Source organism: Mesoplodon bidens (genome assembly GCF_964165515.1).
Source record: "Mesoplodon bidens genome assembly, chromosome: 2".
Taxonomy (NCBI): domain Eukaryota; kingdom Metazoa; phylum Chordata; class Mammalia; order Artiodactyla; family Ziphiidae; genus Mesoplodon; species Mesoplodon bidens.
This window is the reverse complement of record NC_138177.1, coordinates 158,823,152-158,839,752: the sequence shown is the minus strand read 5'-3', so window position 1 is coordinate 158,839,752 and position 16,601 is coordinate 158,823,152. Positions and strand designations below refer to the sequence as shown.

At 38.8% G+C, this 16,601-nt stretch overlaps 1 protein-coding gene and 2 pseudogenes across 8 annotated transcripts in view; 1 reads left to right on the top strand and 2 right to left on the bottom strand.

Moving 5' to 3' along the window:
• The window catches only part of ZMYM6 (zinc finger MYM-type containing 6), a 52,485-nt gene that overhangs the window by 33,457 nt on the left and 2,427 nt on the right, over nucleotides 1-16,601 (bottom strand). For all 6 annotated transcript variants that reach the window (XM_081258972.1, XM_081258976.1, XM_081258977.1 and 3 more), the window contains exons 3-6: nucleotides 6,755-6,839; nucleotides 5,670-5,919; nucleotides 2,343-2,517; nucleotides 2,053-2,244 (exon numbers count right to left, since the gene is read on the bottom strand). In XM_081258972.1, the coding sequence (XP_081115098.1) occupies nucleotides 2,053-2,244; nucleotides 2,343-2,517; nucleotides 5,670-5,919; nucleotides 6,755-6,839 (702 nt within the window). The remainder of the gene's footprint in view (nucleotides 1-2,052; nucleotides 2,245-2,342; nucleotides 2,518-5,669; nucleotides 5,920-6,754; nucleotides 6,840-16,601) is intronic.
• LOC308612688 (ribonuclease P protein subunit p20-like) lies at nucleotides 9,223-12,224 on the bottom strand (annotated as a pseudogene). The gene is made up of 2 exons: nucleotides 12,170-12,224; nucleotides 9,223-9,627 (listed from the first exon to the last, which is right to left on the bottom strand). The product of its transcript is annotated as a ribonuclease P protein subunit p20-like (transcript).
• On the top strand, nucleotides 15,495-15,920 carry LOC308612749 (small ribosomal subunit protein eS12-like; annotated as a pseudogene). Its single transcript has one exon. The product of its transcript is annotated as a small ribosomal subunit protein eS12-like (transcript).

The window sequence follows — 16,601 nt, the reverse complement described above, 5'->3', positions numbered from 1 at the left end:
TGGGCAGAAGACCTAAATAGACATTTCTCCAAAGAAGATATAGACTGCCAACAAACACATAAAAGAATGCTCAACATCATTAATCATTAGAGAAATGCAAATCAAAACTTCAATGAGATATCATCTCACACCAGTCAGAATGGCTATCATCAAAAAATCTAGAAACAATAAATGCTGGAGAGGGTGTGAAGAAAAGGGAACACTCTTGCACTGCTGGTGGGAATGTGAATTGGTACAGCCACTATGGAGAACAGTATGGAGGTTCCTTAAAAAACTACAAATAGAACTACCACATGACCCAGCAATCCCACTACTGGGCATATACCCTGAGAAAACCATAATTGAAAAAGAGTCATGTACCAAAATGTTCACTGCAGCTCTATTTACAATAGCCCAGAGATGGAAACAACCTAAGTGTCCATCATCCGATGAATGGATAAAGAAGATGTGGCACATATATACAATGGAGTATTACTCAGCCAGAAAAGGAAATGAAACTGAGCTATTTGTAATGAGGTGGATGGACCTAGAGTCTGTCATACAGAGTGAAGTAAGTCAGAAAGAGAAAGACAAATACCATATGCTAACACATATATATGGAATTTAAGAAAAGAAAATGTCATGAAGAACCTAGGGGTAAAACAGGAATAAAGACACAGACCTACTTGAGAATGGACTTGAGGATATGGGAAGGGGGAAGGGTAAGCTGTGACAAAGCGAGAGAGAGGCACGGACATATATATACTACCAAACGTAAGGTAGATAGCTAGTGGGAAGCAGCCGCATAGCACAAGGAGACCAGCTCGGTGCTTTGTGACCACCTAGAGGGGTGGGATAGGGAGGGTGGGAGGGAGGGAGATGCAAGAGGGAAGGGATATGGGAACAGATGTATATGTATAACTGATTCACTGTGTTATAAAGCAGCGACTAATACACCATTGTGAAGTAATTATACTCCAATAAAGTTGTAAAAAAAAAAAAATTAACAAATAAACAATAGAGTAGGAGACTAAACTTACTTCACCTGGCTCCAAAGTCCAAGCTCCTAAAGGCTACCCTATACTGTCACTGACACAATATAAGGTCTTTTAGTAATGAATTAAATAGGGAAGTAAAAGGAAAATATAAATTGCAAAGTTACAATACATAATCTTCCTGGTAAAAGAGGAACATCATTCATGCAGTTGATAGGGTATAATACCAGTAAGAAAATCAGGAATGGAACTGATTTTTCGAATACATATATATATATATGTATATATATACACACACACACATATATAAAACATGGATTTTATTCTTGTGAAAGTAGTAACCAGACTGCAAAAAGTGGCTAAGTTTCTAGAAAAGAGATACTTTCCAAAGATGAACATCTATTACCAACTGCTCAAAGGAATTAAAAATAAACCAAACATCCTAACTGAAAAAAACTTTTAATTATCATTTATACCTTTTAAAAACAAAACTTTTTAAAGACCCCATATTATTCAGCAATAATTAAACTGACACAAATTAATATATTTAGTAACGAAACTAATAAAAATAAGCTAAAATTTTTAAAAAGGCAGTTGGAAAATAGAAAAAAGAAAGAAAAAAGCTACAGTATTTTAATAAGGCAATGTTGCCAGAATAATTACAATTTATTCCAAGACACATTTAAAATATATATTTTCTAAAAAGAAAAAGATATGTTTTGTATTTGCTGATTGCATCATCTTTTAACTCTTGGTCATAGTTTATTCACAATAATATGAGGTTTTCTTCGCTATCAATATGTCACAGAATATTTCAGACTCATAGCAAATCATGAAATTATATTTGTGAATTCTTGGCCATGAAGGAAACCCTAAAAAATGACCTAGTTCACCTATATCATCTCACTATCAAAATCAACCCTTACAACATCAGAATCTATCCCATTTTTCAGGAGGGGAAATCACATACCAAGATCAACTGATGGGAAGAGTTCATTCTTTTATTCTGCACTTCATCCCTGTGCAGCCATCTCAGAAGGGTTAAGCCCAACTGTACACAACAGACTGATATTCATACCTGTTTATATGCTGTGATACTTGTTGAACTAAAAACCTTCTGGGACTGGCAAGGACCAGAGCTACTATAGCAATAGCTCCCACAGTTCTCACAACAGTTCATGGTAAGGTTGTTGGTAGAATGAAATTTTGAAAAACAGGCATCACTACAAAGACCATGTACCACATTTTGATATTTAACTTCAAATCGAATCTAGAATATAAAAACACACACAGATACAAAATAAGTAAAGCCGGTTAAAAACCTCTAATCTGTGAAGAGAATCCCAATACAGGTGAAATGTAACTTACATCAGCATTCTTCTGACACATACTGCACCTAGTTGAAATGCTATTGGTATATATGGTAACAACAGGTTTTTTCTTTAGCTCATAAGAAGAAAGGCATGATTGGCTGCAGAAATCTTTGCTAGGAGAGGAATTTTCAAATCCGGTTGTGATCACATCCTTTGGATTTAAAATGTCTCTAAAAATAAATAACAAAGGCAAAATGAAATGTGTTCTTCGTAATTGTAATTTCTTCCTCTTTGTGAGCTAAAATAACTACATTTACTAAGGGCAGCTATTGTATAGTAGTAAATGGGTGGCCCTGGAAAAGGCATCTGGAAAACTGGGTTTGATGATTAGTTCTATTACTTATCATCTGAGTGACAATGAGTGAGGCAATTACTGTCTCAATTTCCTCATGTATAAAATGGAGTTCATAATACTGAATTCATAGATGTGTTGAAGGAGAACTACATTTAAAATATATCTAGCCAGATGCTCATGAAAAAAACATTGAGGCTTCCAGCTCCAACCAAGTTTCATCCACTGGAGCCAACAGAACAAGTGGCCATCCCACAACTCCAGACCACAAAACACTGTCCTCTTACTAGCCAGTAGCTGCCAAGAGTAGAAACATGAATGAAACAAGGAATGAAAAAACTTTTTATTTAAATGTAAGATTTGGGAAACAGATGAACTACCAAAGATTACCATTAAAAATTAGCATGGTATATAAATCTTCACTATAACTGAAGAGACCAAAGAAACAAATGACAGACAAAAGTGCTATTAAGGCTTGGTATCAGAGGACAGATGGAAACAAGAATGAAACAAAAAGAATACAAATAACTGAGTTGTTCTATGAGACTTGTAGAGTTATTCTGTAAGAGCTAATTGTTACAATAAGCACTGCCAGTAAAAACAGAGACTATGTTATTGCCATTCTTCTGACAAGTATAAAAACTGAAGGAAATAGTCATTAATTAGAAACACTAGTTTCTAATTAATGACCACACAGTAAAGAAAATTAATGGCAATAATATTATGTACTACAATAATGTACTGGGTAATTTCTATGTGCCAGACATTGTTCTCTTTACTCAAATTATCCAATTTAATTATCAAAAAACTCTGTAAGGTAAGTATTATTAGGACACCAAATCAGAAAGGTTAATGACTTGCCAAAGTCATTCAGCTGGTAAGCAGTGAAGCCAGAGTACAAATCGAGGCAGTCTGATTCTACAGTCCATGGACTTCATCATTCCACTATTCTGCCTTCCATCCTGTACCTTTATTATACAGAACTCCATGGTAAACTACGAAAGAATAACAGCAACAGGGACTTCCCTGGTGGTCCAGTGGTTAAGACTCCGTGCTCCCAATGCAGGGGGCTCAGGTTTGATCTCTGGTCAGGGAACTAAGATCCCGCATGCTAAGATCCTGCAGGCCGCACCACACGGCCAAAATAAAAAAAAATTAAAAATATAAAAAAACAGCAACAGAGCACTACTTTAATGTTCTAAAACTCACCTAGCCTTCCTAATACGACAGTGAATCTTGGAAATCAGGTGGATATGCCTACATGCAGATGAAGTATTAATTTTGAAAAGTAATTTTTCTACTAAAATCAAAGCAATTAAGAATTTTATTTAATAATGTAAATCTGCCAGTGCTATGTATATATAAGTAAACCAATGAGAATGACTTTTTAATGAAAATCTGTGCACATAAATATAAATGCATTCTAAACTTTATACATCCAAATATATGTTACATCTTAACATTCATCTTAGAGAAACCATACCTCTCCCAACAACATGGCTCAAACATTTTTTCTAATTTCTCTTTTAGTTTATAAGAACTCTAAGCACAACTTTTTAATTTTATAGTCAGAGACTATGTTTAACAGTAGAGACTATGTTTAACAGTATGACTCAGTTTAATCATCTACAGTAGTCAGCTGGTAAGACAACAAGTAACTTTTGGCAATGTGCAAAAATCAAACCCCAGCTTGAAAGATAGATTTATCACCTAACTTAGTCTAAAGGAATGTTTCACAGCCTCTGAAGGCAATGCAAAATCAAGAGACAAAAAAAAATTTTGAATAACAACAGCATTGTGGTAAAAAGCCAATGACAAGAGTGACTGCTTTTAAGAGGATATGTATTTGGATGTATAGGCGGTGTTATGTTCTTTAAAATTTAATTAATTTCCTTTTGATATTTGATATGTTGAGATTGAATATCTAAAAACAAAAAACTAAATTTACTCTTCCAGATCAGTTTTATGAGAATGACATAAAAGAGTTAAAGTAAGGTATTAGAAGGGCATTTTGGAACAAAACTAAATTTGAATATTTAAGTAAAATGTTTTAAAATTCCTCTTTCCTTTTAGTTGGGGATTTCCATTTTAACAGGATCTACTTTTAGATACCTAAGGCCAACACACCAAGCAGATAAAGAAACTATCATATATCGCCAAGGACAAAATAGAGGCCTATAAATTATGTTAAATATACATAATACCAAATTTATTATTAAAAATAATAGGATCCCACTTATTAAGCATTTGCTATGTGCTAGGTCCTGTGCCAACACTGTCTCATTAAAACCTGAGGAAGTAGATACTATTTACCAATGAAGAAATTAAGGCTTAGAAAGGTTAAATATCTGGCCCAAGGTCATATAGCTAGTAAGTGATAGAGCTACAATCTAAAACTAAGCTCTTAACTTTCCTTGCTCTACATTAGTGACTACTGACAACACACTGTATTCCTAGAATTGCGCTACCACACAAATAGGTAAAACGTGCCAAATTCTTCAAACTTACTGAGGCAGAGAAAGAAGTTTATTTAACTTCGTTGCTATTTCTTCCTCTCTCTGCATCTATGCATTATTATAAAGTAACAATGACCCCCAACAAAAGCTCACAAGGACTTTTCAGGAATAAATGCATTATTTTTGTGGCCATTTACCTTCTAAAGAATTAAATAATTTTCATATACTATTATAAGGGTGATATTATTTCATTCTATACTTCAATAACTTTCAAGATAACAATTTTGAATAGTTGTTGTCTACAATTACAGTAGACACACAATATATGAGTGGTCCTATAGTTTCTCACAAATAATTTATTTCTTTCTAATTGAAAGAGATAGGAAAACTGGTCTAAGCAATACTTTTTTACATCAAGTCACTTATTTAACTTTACAAAACTTTAGAATTTGCCAACTTCTCAATTAGCTAAAAAGTATTTCCAGGGAAATGAGCTAAAGAGATTTAAAATAGCAAGAGCATATTTGAACTAAAAACACTTAAAAAGTAAGGGATATAATTAAGAATTTCATACTTTGAGCAGTTTGCACAGGTTTTCTTGGGAGGAGGTGGTAGGCAGACAGGTGAAGAATATCCGATGATGCACCTTGTGGAGCAAAAGAGCTGAGTAGATCCTGTCTTATGAAATGCAGTTTGCCCCTTATAAAGCATTTTTTTGCAACCAGAACAAAAAACCTGAATAGCTACGGCTGGAACTGAAGGAAGCGATATATTTGGGCCAGATGATGCAAGAGAAAGCTGAAAGCCTGGGGTCAACTGTTGGGCTATAAAAACAAAATAAGAAAAAACAAAAACAACAACAAAAACTGTTTTCACATCAACATGAACATATATACATTCTCTATTTTTTAGGATAAATTCCCTCAGTCTTGAAATCCAATATTGAGGCAATAACCACTCTAAAACAGGCAGCTTCAAACTTTTTAACCATGATACATAGTTAGAACTACATTTCACATTATAACCCAAGAGACACACACATACATCTGTATGTGCGTGTGTGTGCATGCGTGTGTGTGTATATGTATATAAAACTTAATAACTGAAACAGTAGTTTCATGAAATAATATGTTTCCTTACTATATGCACCACACTCTGATATACAGTTGACCCTTAAACAACTCAGAGGTTAGGGGCGCCGACCCCACGCAGTCAAAAATCCGTGTCCTGCTATCACTGTCTCAAAAACAAAAGAACTGATAAATGACTCATCCAAGGGCAGGAAGCTGAAACAGTCTGGATAGAATCAGGACTCAAACCCTAGTTCTTCTGATTCCACATACTGTGATCTCCAAGAGAACATAAAAATGTCCCCACACTTAGTTAATTTACAGGTGTGTAGAATAAAAATACAGGTACTATATTTATTGAAAAAAATCACCTTTAAGTGGACCTGTGTAGTTCAAACCCATGTTGTTCAAGGACCAACTGTAATTATATTCCACTTTTTAAAATACTGGTTAAGACCAGCTAGCCAGTTTGAAAAACACTGCTTTGTCTAAAGGAAGAAAAAGACTTACATGAGGTACTTTCCCTCAATTCTGCTGGTCAGAATATAACAAATACTGATTCTAACTAACTTACAGTTCTGTTTCTTACCAAGAGGGCTGTCACTGACTGAAAAGACAGCACTAATTTTCAGTTCACTTTCTTGAGTTTTCGGCTTTGAAGCATGTACATATTCCTTAAAGAAAAATAGAAGAGAGAGAGAGAAATGAATACAGTGTTAGTACTGAGGAAACTAGAAATTGAAACAAAAAAATAACTCTGTCATATTCATCTCTTCTACATTATAGTCGTAATCGCCTTCAAATACCTCAAAAGTCAAAATTTACAAGTTATTAGACTAGATTTAATCTTTTTTTTTTTTTTTTTGGCTGCGTTGGGTCTTTGTTGCTGAGCGTGGGCTACTCTTTGTTGCGGTGGGCAGGCTTCTCATTGAGATGGCTTCTCTTGTTGCGGAGCACAGGCTCTAGGTGCGCAGGCTTCAGTAGTTGTAGCACACAGACTCAGCAGTTGTGGCTTGTGGGCTGTAGAGCGCAGGCTCAGTAGTTGTGGCACACGAGCTTTGTTGCTCCACAGCATGTGGGATCTTCCCAGACCAGGGCTCAAAGCTGTGTGCCCTGCATTGGCAGGCAGGTTCTTAACCACTGCACCACCAGGGAAGCCCTAGATTTAATCTTTACAAAAAGGATCTTTAGAATTGAAGAATCTTTTATGATAGTTATATCTACTTCTCAAATGTAATCTTGATATATGGGAGTAATACACAGCTATTTCAATGCTGAGCACTACACCTTTTATAGGCTGTGTTTATAACGGAGCAGTAAATGAAATTAAATTTGAATGATTTAGAGTTTGGATCAAATTAGTAATTTTAGCCAACAGATTTGCAAGTGGCATATCTCTTAATGTCAGAAAAGACACGAGTTTCAATGCAATCTGCTCATTATACAAAAAATCAACACAGCTTAAATCAGGTTTATCTTTAATATATTCTTCAAAATGCTTTAAAATAACAAGTAATCATGAAAGAAATTAAAATACATATACCTAACTTGAAAAAGAGTGCCCTTTATTCTGAGATCAGAACTACCCTACATTTTGGAGTGGCGGGGGCGGGGAGGGGGGGGTGTTGCTAAAACAGCCTTATGTATTTCAAATAAAGTTTATTTTTTTAAATGACAGTGGTTTTTTTTTTAGTTATAGTATTTTATTTATTTTATTTGTGACTGCGTTGGGTCTTCGTTGCTGTGCGCAGGCTTTCTCTAGTTGTGGCGAGTGGAGGCTACTCTTCGTTGCAGTGCATTGGCTTGTCATTGCAGTGGCTTCTCTTGTTGCGGAGCACGGGCCCTAGGCGCATGGGCTTCAGTAGTTGTGGCTCGTGGGCTCCATAGTTGTGGTGCATGGGCTCAGTAGTTGTGGCACGCGGGCTTCAGTAGTTGTGGTTCGCGGGCTCTAGAACGCAGGCTCAGTAGTTGTGGTGCACAGGCTCAGTTGCTTCGTGGCATGTGGGATCTTCCCGGACCAGGGCTCAAACCCGTGTGGCCTGCACTGGCAGGCGGATTCTTAACCACTGCGCCACCAGGGAAGCCCTCAAAGTTTTTAAAAAGAGTCTTACTGTTTTGAAACAATGGTGATAATAAATGTAGTTGTATTTTTAATCTCCCTATACTTAGCAAAATAAATGACAAATGTATCAGTTCCCAGAGTTACTTTGGAATTTCTTTGGAATATTAAATGCCAAAGATTAAGAACCACTGCATTAATTTACCACTTCCGATGATGTACGTTATGGCAACTGCTGCCTATAAGGTAAGAATTATTGAACCTTCTTTATGGATGAGGAAAGTGAGGCTTAGAGATGTTCATCAACTTGTCCAAGGTCACAAAGATACTAAGTGTACAGATGGGAATCAAACCCAGGTCTGTTTCAAAACCCATGCTGTCTCCCTCCTAAATGTATAAATACAATATAACATAATTACTATAATGAATTCAAACCCTGGTCCCCAATGGAAATTAAGTTCCCCTGTTGTAGCTTCTCCCCTCTCCTTTCACTCATAGCACTTGTCATAATACATCATATCATATTTATTTGGGTGATAATCTGTTTGATGTCTAACACCCCACCTCCTCCCCCACACATACACTAGACCAAAAGGACCATGTCCACTAGGGACAGGGACCATATCTCTTTTTCCCCCTCTGTACATTCAACACCCAGCACAGTCAACGTAACAAAGACTATGGGTTCTGGGAGCAGACAGAAACAGGTGTGATCCTGTTTTTTTTTTTTTTGCAGTGGGGTGGCCTGGCACCAACACAACTTGATATGTTTGACTGTATAGGACAATGGTTACAGAACACAAAGATTCAGAAAGACCCACTGCTTGGGCCCAACAAAAGACAATATTCGCCCTCTGAATTCATAGTCCTCGGGCTGCAAGGAGGACAGGCTTTTTCCTACATGCTTCTGGTAGAAGGTCCATGACAGTACTCGGTAGAGCCATATCTCAGCCTAGCTGTATGCGGTGGGTGGATAAGACGGGCCAGCCTCATTTCAATTACTTGGGTGCGACCCTAAAGACACAGATGTGGATGGCTGAGTTGTGTAGATCTGGGTCAGCAGCTCTCACGTGTAAGTCTCTGGTTCCAGCTCATCGAGAAGCTCCGCAGTGGAGGTACTGGCACCACCTGCAGGGACCCGAAGCTGCCAGCCTGAAGCTGTAGGGCAATGCTGATGGTGCAGTTGATGGCCAGGCCCAAGCCGTGGATGTAGATCTCAGTGCATGAGTTCTGACCCCATGCCCGTCCGTCCAGCAGTTTCTGGCAGTGGGCCAGCTGAGCCTTAACGTCAGTCTTCATGTTGACAGAAATGTCATTGGGCTTCCGGCGCAGGCAGTGGGGAAGCCGCTTCCACAGGGTGTACTAAACCGGGTCCAGCTCAGCCTCGACGGCCCCGCGGGGCTCTCAGTTTTCAGCCACGCTGTGTGCCTCCCTCCGGTCCACAGTGCCCTCCACGTGCATGTGGCCGACTCCCCTGCCAGGCCACTCAAGCATTGCGCCAATCAGCCAGAATACAGAATGCTGCCCATGACCCCAAGGCCCCAAGAAGGGAAGAAAAGGAAAGGGGTATGCCGCAGGAATGCCAGAACACTAGCGATCCCGGTTCTTAAACAAGTTATTTAAACTTTCTCAGTTTCAACTTCCTTATCTATAAAGATAATATTATCTAACCCACTGGACTAGATTTATGGGGGATAAATGATTTAATAAATGATTATCATTTAATAAATGATTAATTATCATTAATGATAAATGATTTAGTACATAGTGTGATGCCTTACAGTTAGCCAGAAGTTAAACATGATTTAACAACAAAAATGCTAGCTCTTACTATTTTCATAATTATCACATCGAATAAATATTTGTTGAATGAATGAATCTAAGTTAATTCAACTCAAAGTGGACATTCAAGTTCATTCAATTCAAATGTTCTTAAACATTATACTTAAATAACAATATTCATTGGCACTTGCAAAAAGAGGAGGTAGTTAAAAGTACCTATATACACCTCCTTCAACTTACCAGAAAGAACACTTAAGACTCAATAAAAAATTGTCTTATCATCAATTCAATCTCTAGTATTTTTCTAATATGCCTGTTACACTTCCCTAGTCAGTTTCTTTTACTTCATAAAGTAATTGTTCCACACCTCCATCACTCATAAGTCCCAACCCCACATACTTCCTGCTCAGTAATGTTTCTACTTCACCAAGAAAATAGAAGCAGCTAAGTAAGAATTTCTGCAACATCCTGATTCTCCCCCTCCGCCATGCCTACAAATTGATCAGCAAACTGTCCTTGAACCTTACATGAAAAGGCAACCTTCTCAGCCATGACTAAAACAGTGCTTATGTTCAGGATCCCTTTCCCTCTCCCTTCTTACAGCACTTCATACTGTCTTTGTATATTCTCAGCCTCTCTCCACCTTGTCAACTAAAAGCAGCATGAACTGTAAAGAAGCAAAAAGGTAGTTTATTTGGGTTCTTAGAATTGTAACTCAGGGATCACAGATTCTGGAAGAGCCCAGAATAGTCTCCCAGTGGAGGAAAATGGGTAGAGGTTTTTATGGGGAAAAGGAGAAAGTTCACACAGGCTTACACAAGCTGTTTACCAAGAATCTGGATTGGACGATAAATCTGTTCTGTTCATACGATTGGGTTATCGAGCACGTCTCATCCATTACTAGGGAAAGGTATGGTTTCCTTAGTCCAGAAAGAGTCCAGTTCTCAGCATCGTTCTTTCCTTTTGGCAACTCAGCAACTATTCAGCAGTTTTATGTTAGAGAGTTCAGCAAAAGTTCAGCATGGGCAGCAAATGTGGAGATCCTCAAGACAGTCTCAGTCATTCTTGCCTTTGTTCCTTTCACAACCTCCATATAGGTTTCTTCCCTTCAGCTTATAAGGAACCTATTCCCTAAGGAACTACTGCCCTCTCTTCTCTCTCCCTTTACAACCAAACTTAGAGAAAAAGTATTCCATTCTTTCTCTACTTCCTCACTTTGATTCCCTCCTGAACACAATGCAATCAGGCTACTGCTTCAACTGAAGGTGTTTTAAGATAACCAATCATCTCACTATTGTGTAATTCAACAAACAATTTTAGGTTTTATCCTACTTGGCTTCTCAGATACATCTGACACTGCCAATGATTCCACTGGTTGTCTTCCACCAGTGACATTCCACTGGTTGTCTTGTTGTTGTTATTACTTCAATTCATCATTACTATTTCTTAGTATCCTTCATTGATCTTATATTCACCCCTGAAGTCAATGGTTCCAAATTCAGTGGCATCAGAAGCCCCTAAAAGTCTTATTAAGACATAGAGTGTTGGGTTTCAGCCTCAGAATTTCTGATTCAGCAGGTCTGGAGCAGGGCCCAAGAATATACGTTTCTAACAAGTTCCCAGGTAATGATGAGGCTGCTGCTTGAGGGACTACTTTGAAGCCATTTTGAAGCACTAAGTTAATCCAGTTCCCAGCTTTCTATCCTGAGCTCTACTCTCTTTTCTCTACTTTTGTTCCCTGAACAATCTCATCCACCTTCATGACTTCAACTATCACCTATATAGGGTTATCAGATATAGCAAATAAAAACATAAAATGACCAGTTAAATTTGAATTTCAAATAAACAACAAATAATTCTTTAGTATAAGTAAGTCCCAAACATTGCATGCAACATACTTATATGAAAAAAATATTCATTGTTCATTTGGTAATCAAATTTAACTGAGCATTCTACATTTTGATCTGGCAACACTATACCTACAGGTAGATAACTCTCTAATCTCTAAATACCACATCCATATGGGCAAATGCCTCCCAGTGCAAATTACCACTTGAAGGTACCACAAGCCCCTTAAACACAACAGATTCCAATACTTATTACTTCCCCCCAAATCCTGTTCCTAGCTCCTCAGTAAATGGTATCATCACAAACTCAACTTACTGAAGCCAGAAACCTCTTGAGTATTCCTGGATCCTCCTTGACCCTCATACTTCATTTGCTATCTCTAAGTTGGATCAATTCTACCTAAACATCTAAAATCTATTCTCTTCTCCCACTTTACTATTGAAATACTCAACCACTAAACACACCACATTCTCTCACCCCTCCATGACTTGGCACATGCTCTTCTCTCTGTCTGAAGATCTTAATCAATTGCTATAACTCACGTGCTACCCACGCTGTGAAGCCTTCCCCTCCTCCCTAGACAGACATAAGGGATCCTTTCCCTGTGCTCCCAATGCACCTTATACAATATTTAAAATGACAGTAATTACATAATACTGTGATTTTATATCTGCACAGAAGTGACACAAAGCAACAGAAAGAATATATGCTTGAAGCCAGTCAAGACTAAGTTCCTATTCTAGCTCTGATGCTTCCTTTGAGTTTGTAAGTTACTTAACCTGTCCTTCCTTCAGTTCCCTCCTTTGTAAAATGGGGTAAGGATACTTCCCTTCTATGTTTGTAGAGTTTAAATGAGAATAGGTAAGACATACTTAGCATACCTTCTGGCAGGGAGCAGTCACCCAGCAAATAATTACCTCTCCCATTTCCATATCTTTATTCCCCTTTACACTATCAATTCTCTTGAGAGCAGAGGCCCTATCTTTTCATCTTTGTAGCTCCTCTGAAAACAAAATAACTAACAAAGCTTAGCATCCTAGTTAAGGGTTTGGGCTCTTGAACCACACTGCCTGGGTTCAAATGCTAACTCACCCAGTTACTAGTTGTGTTACATTTAGTTTAGCAAGTTACCATCTGTGTCTCTGTTTCCTTGTATGTAAAGTGGGAATAATAACATACTTAACACGTAGGGTTGTAAGCATCACATGTAAACTGCTTACAGTGGTGTTCAACAAGTGCTTTAGGTTATATAAACAGGAATAAAAGTCACTGAATGACTGCACGAGAGCTCAACTATAGCTTTAATATCCAGAACAGACCCTTAGTATATCATAAAATACTCAACTTTTCAATTTTTTGTCTCCTATTTTCCAATATTCCAATATGACATGAAAAATTGTACATACTATTTGTTCAATTGGCTTTTCCACCATAGGCCACACTCTCAATCATGAAAAATTATAGCCTATTCATCTTGAAGCATTAATATAAACCAAGGGGCTTCCCTGGTGGTGCAGTGGTTGGGAGTCCGCCTGCCGATGCAGGCGACATGAGTTCGTGCCCCGGTCCGTGAAGATCCCACATGCCGCGGAGCAGCTGGGCCCGTGAGCCATGGCTGCTGAGCCTGCCTGTCCGGAGCCTGTGCTCCGCAACAGGAGGGGCCACAACAGTGAGAGGCCCGCGTACCGCAAAAATAAATAAACAAACAAACAAACAAACAAACCAAAAGGAACTAAGTAGATCCCTATCCACTTAAATTTACAATGTAAGCTGTTAACGGGATTTTCATTATCACAATTTTTATACAAAAAGAATACTCAATTAACTCACAGTACAATATTTCTTAAATTTTTATACTACAGGCAAGGTACAATGAAAGAAATATTGGATCTGGAATTTTAAAAAACTGGTTTTGTATCCCAGCTTTGCCATGAGACCTTGGTGAAGTCACTTATTCCTTCAGGCTCAGTTTCCTCATGTGTGAAACACAGGCTCTTTTATTTTAATTATTGAGCATGTGCCAGTCATTGTGCAAGGAATTGAGATCAAATACAACCAGACCCAGGAAAACAAAATTCATTGACCTCCAGATGTCATAATAAATGTAAAAGCACTACACGATTAAAAAAAAAAAGACAGGGCTTCCCTGGTGGCGCAGTGGTTGGGAGTCCGCCTGCCGATGCAGGGGACGCGGGTTCGTGCTCCGGTCCGGGAAGATCCCACGTGCCGCGTAGCGGCTGGGTCCGTGAGCCATGGCCACTGAGCCTGCGCGTCCGGAGCCTGTGCTCCGCAACGGGAGAGGCTACAGCAGTGAGAGGCCCGCGTACCGCAAAAAAAAAAAAAGAGAGAAAGAATGGCTAATTCTACCCGAGTGACAGTTAAACTATATCTTGAAAAAGGAGGAACTTTTTGCCAAGCTACCCAGTTTAGCATACACAGGCAGAAGAAATGGCATGTGCAAAGTCAAGGAAATAAAAATCAACAGAATATACCTTTCTGTGAAATGCAAATAGTTTGCAGGACCATAGATTAGAAAAGGTGGGAAGCACTACTGTGCATATACCTTGAGAAAACCATAATTCAAAAAGAGTCATGTACCACAATGTTCAATGCAGCTCTATTTATAACAGCCAGGACATGGAAGCAACCTAAGTGTCCATCAACAGATGAATGGATAAAGAAGATGTGGCACATATATACAATGGAATATTACTCAGCCATAAAAAGAAATGAAATTGAGTTATTTGTAGTGAGGTGGATGGACCTAGAGTCCGTCATACAGAGTGAAGTCAGAAAGAGAAAAACAAATACAGTATGCTAACACATATATATGGAATCTAAAAAAAAAAAAAAAAAAAAAGGTTCTGAAGAACCTAGGGGCAGGACAGGAATAAAGACACAGACGTAGAGAATGGACTTGAGGACATGGGGAGGGGGAAGGGCAAGCTGGGACGAAGTGAGAGAGTGGCATTGACATATACACACTACCAAATGTAAAACAGCTAACGGGAAGCAGCCACATAGCACAGGGAGATCAGCTTGGTGCTTTGTGTCCACCTAGAGAGGTGGGTTAGGGAGGGTGGGAAGGAGATGCAAGAGGGAGGAGCTATGGGGATATATGTTTATGTATAGCTGATTCACTCTGTTATACAGCAGAAACTAACACACCATTGTAAAGCAGTTATACTCCAATAAAGATGTTAAAAAAAAAAGAAAAGAAAAGGTGGGAAGGATGAGTGATGATGCTGAAGAGGAAAACAAAGGCCTAAACATGGATAGTTCGGATGTCACACTAAAAAGTTTATGTTTTATCCCACATGAGGAGACAGGGTCTTTAAAGAGAGCAGTGTCATCAGATCTATAAAGAGCACCATAGTGCTCTTCCATGTTGCTGGGGAATTGCGTGGGAGGTAGAGGCCCTGGCATTCAAGATTTGGCTCCAGGGCTTCCCTGGTGGAACAGTGGTTGAGAGTCCGCCTGCCAATGCAGGGGACACGGGTTCATGCCCCGGTCCGGGAAGATCCCACATGCCGCGGAGCGGCTGGGCCCGTGAGCCATGGCCGCTGAGCCTGCGCGTCCGGAGCCTGTGCTCCGCAACAGGAGAGGCCACAACAGTGAGAGGCCCGCGTACCACAAAAAAAAAAAAGATTTGGCTCCACCCATAACCCACTGCTGTGGCCATAACCCACCGCCTTGGTGGAGGAAAGCATTTCCACTGGAGGTGTAATGGACATTAATACTGGTTTACAAGAGGTGCTGAAGACCACCCTCATCCAGGACGGCCTAGCATGTGGGATTCCAAAGCTGCCAAAGCCTTAGACAAGTGCCAAGCCCATCTTTGCGTGCTTGCATCCAATTCTGATGAGCTTATGTCAAGTTGGTAAAGGCCCTTGTGCTGAATGACAAATCAACCTAATTAAGGTTGATGGTAACAAGAAACTAGTGGAATGGGTAGGCCTCTGTAAAACTGACAGACAGGAAAAACCCTGTAAAGTGGATGGTTGCAGTTGTGTGGTGGTTAAGCAAAGAGTCTCAGGCCAAGGATGTCATTAAGGAGTACTTCTAATAGAAGAAATGATCAAATTAAAAACTTGGCTCTTGTTCCTCAAAAAAAAAGAGTATCACTATACAGAGTTTTGGTTAGATATGTGACTGAAGACATGACGATGAATAGGAAACTGTTATAAAAGTCCAGATGAGAAATAATAAAAGAGAAGAAAGGGCAGGGTAAAAAAAAATTCTTAAAAGGTAGAACCCACAAAACTTGACAAACAAATGGTTACTTCTGGCAAAAGAAGAGAAAGAATTTACCATCTGAAGGGAAAATAACTGTCATGGAGACCACCATCCCCCACCCCACATCCTGTAGACACTACCTCAGAACCCTTCGCAGCACAGCATTTTAGGAAGGCGTGGAGTGGATGAACAAGACAACATCTACTTGACATCCCTGTCCTGGAATGACACTGCCTTTGAGATAATATGAGAAATAGAGTATTATCATTATTACTTATTTTATTATTTATATTTTCAATATTATTGATTTGCTTATGCAGTGAAGCCAATAACTAGAGTATAAAGCAAAAGAACTGTCCACGAAGGAAAAAAAAATCATTTTTTGCCAAAACAACTAACTGGTCTCTCCACACTAATCTCCACAGATTTCCAATCTGCATCCCTATAAGGGAGCCATATGATCTTTCCAAACATGTTTATCTTATTCTCCCACATAAAACCCTACAATGGC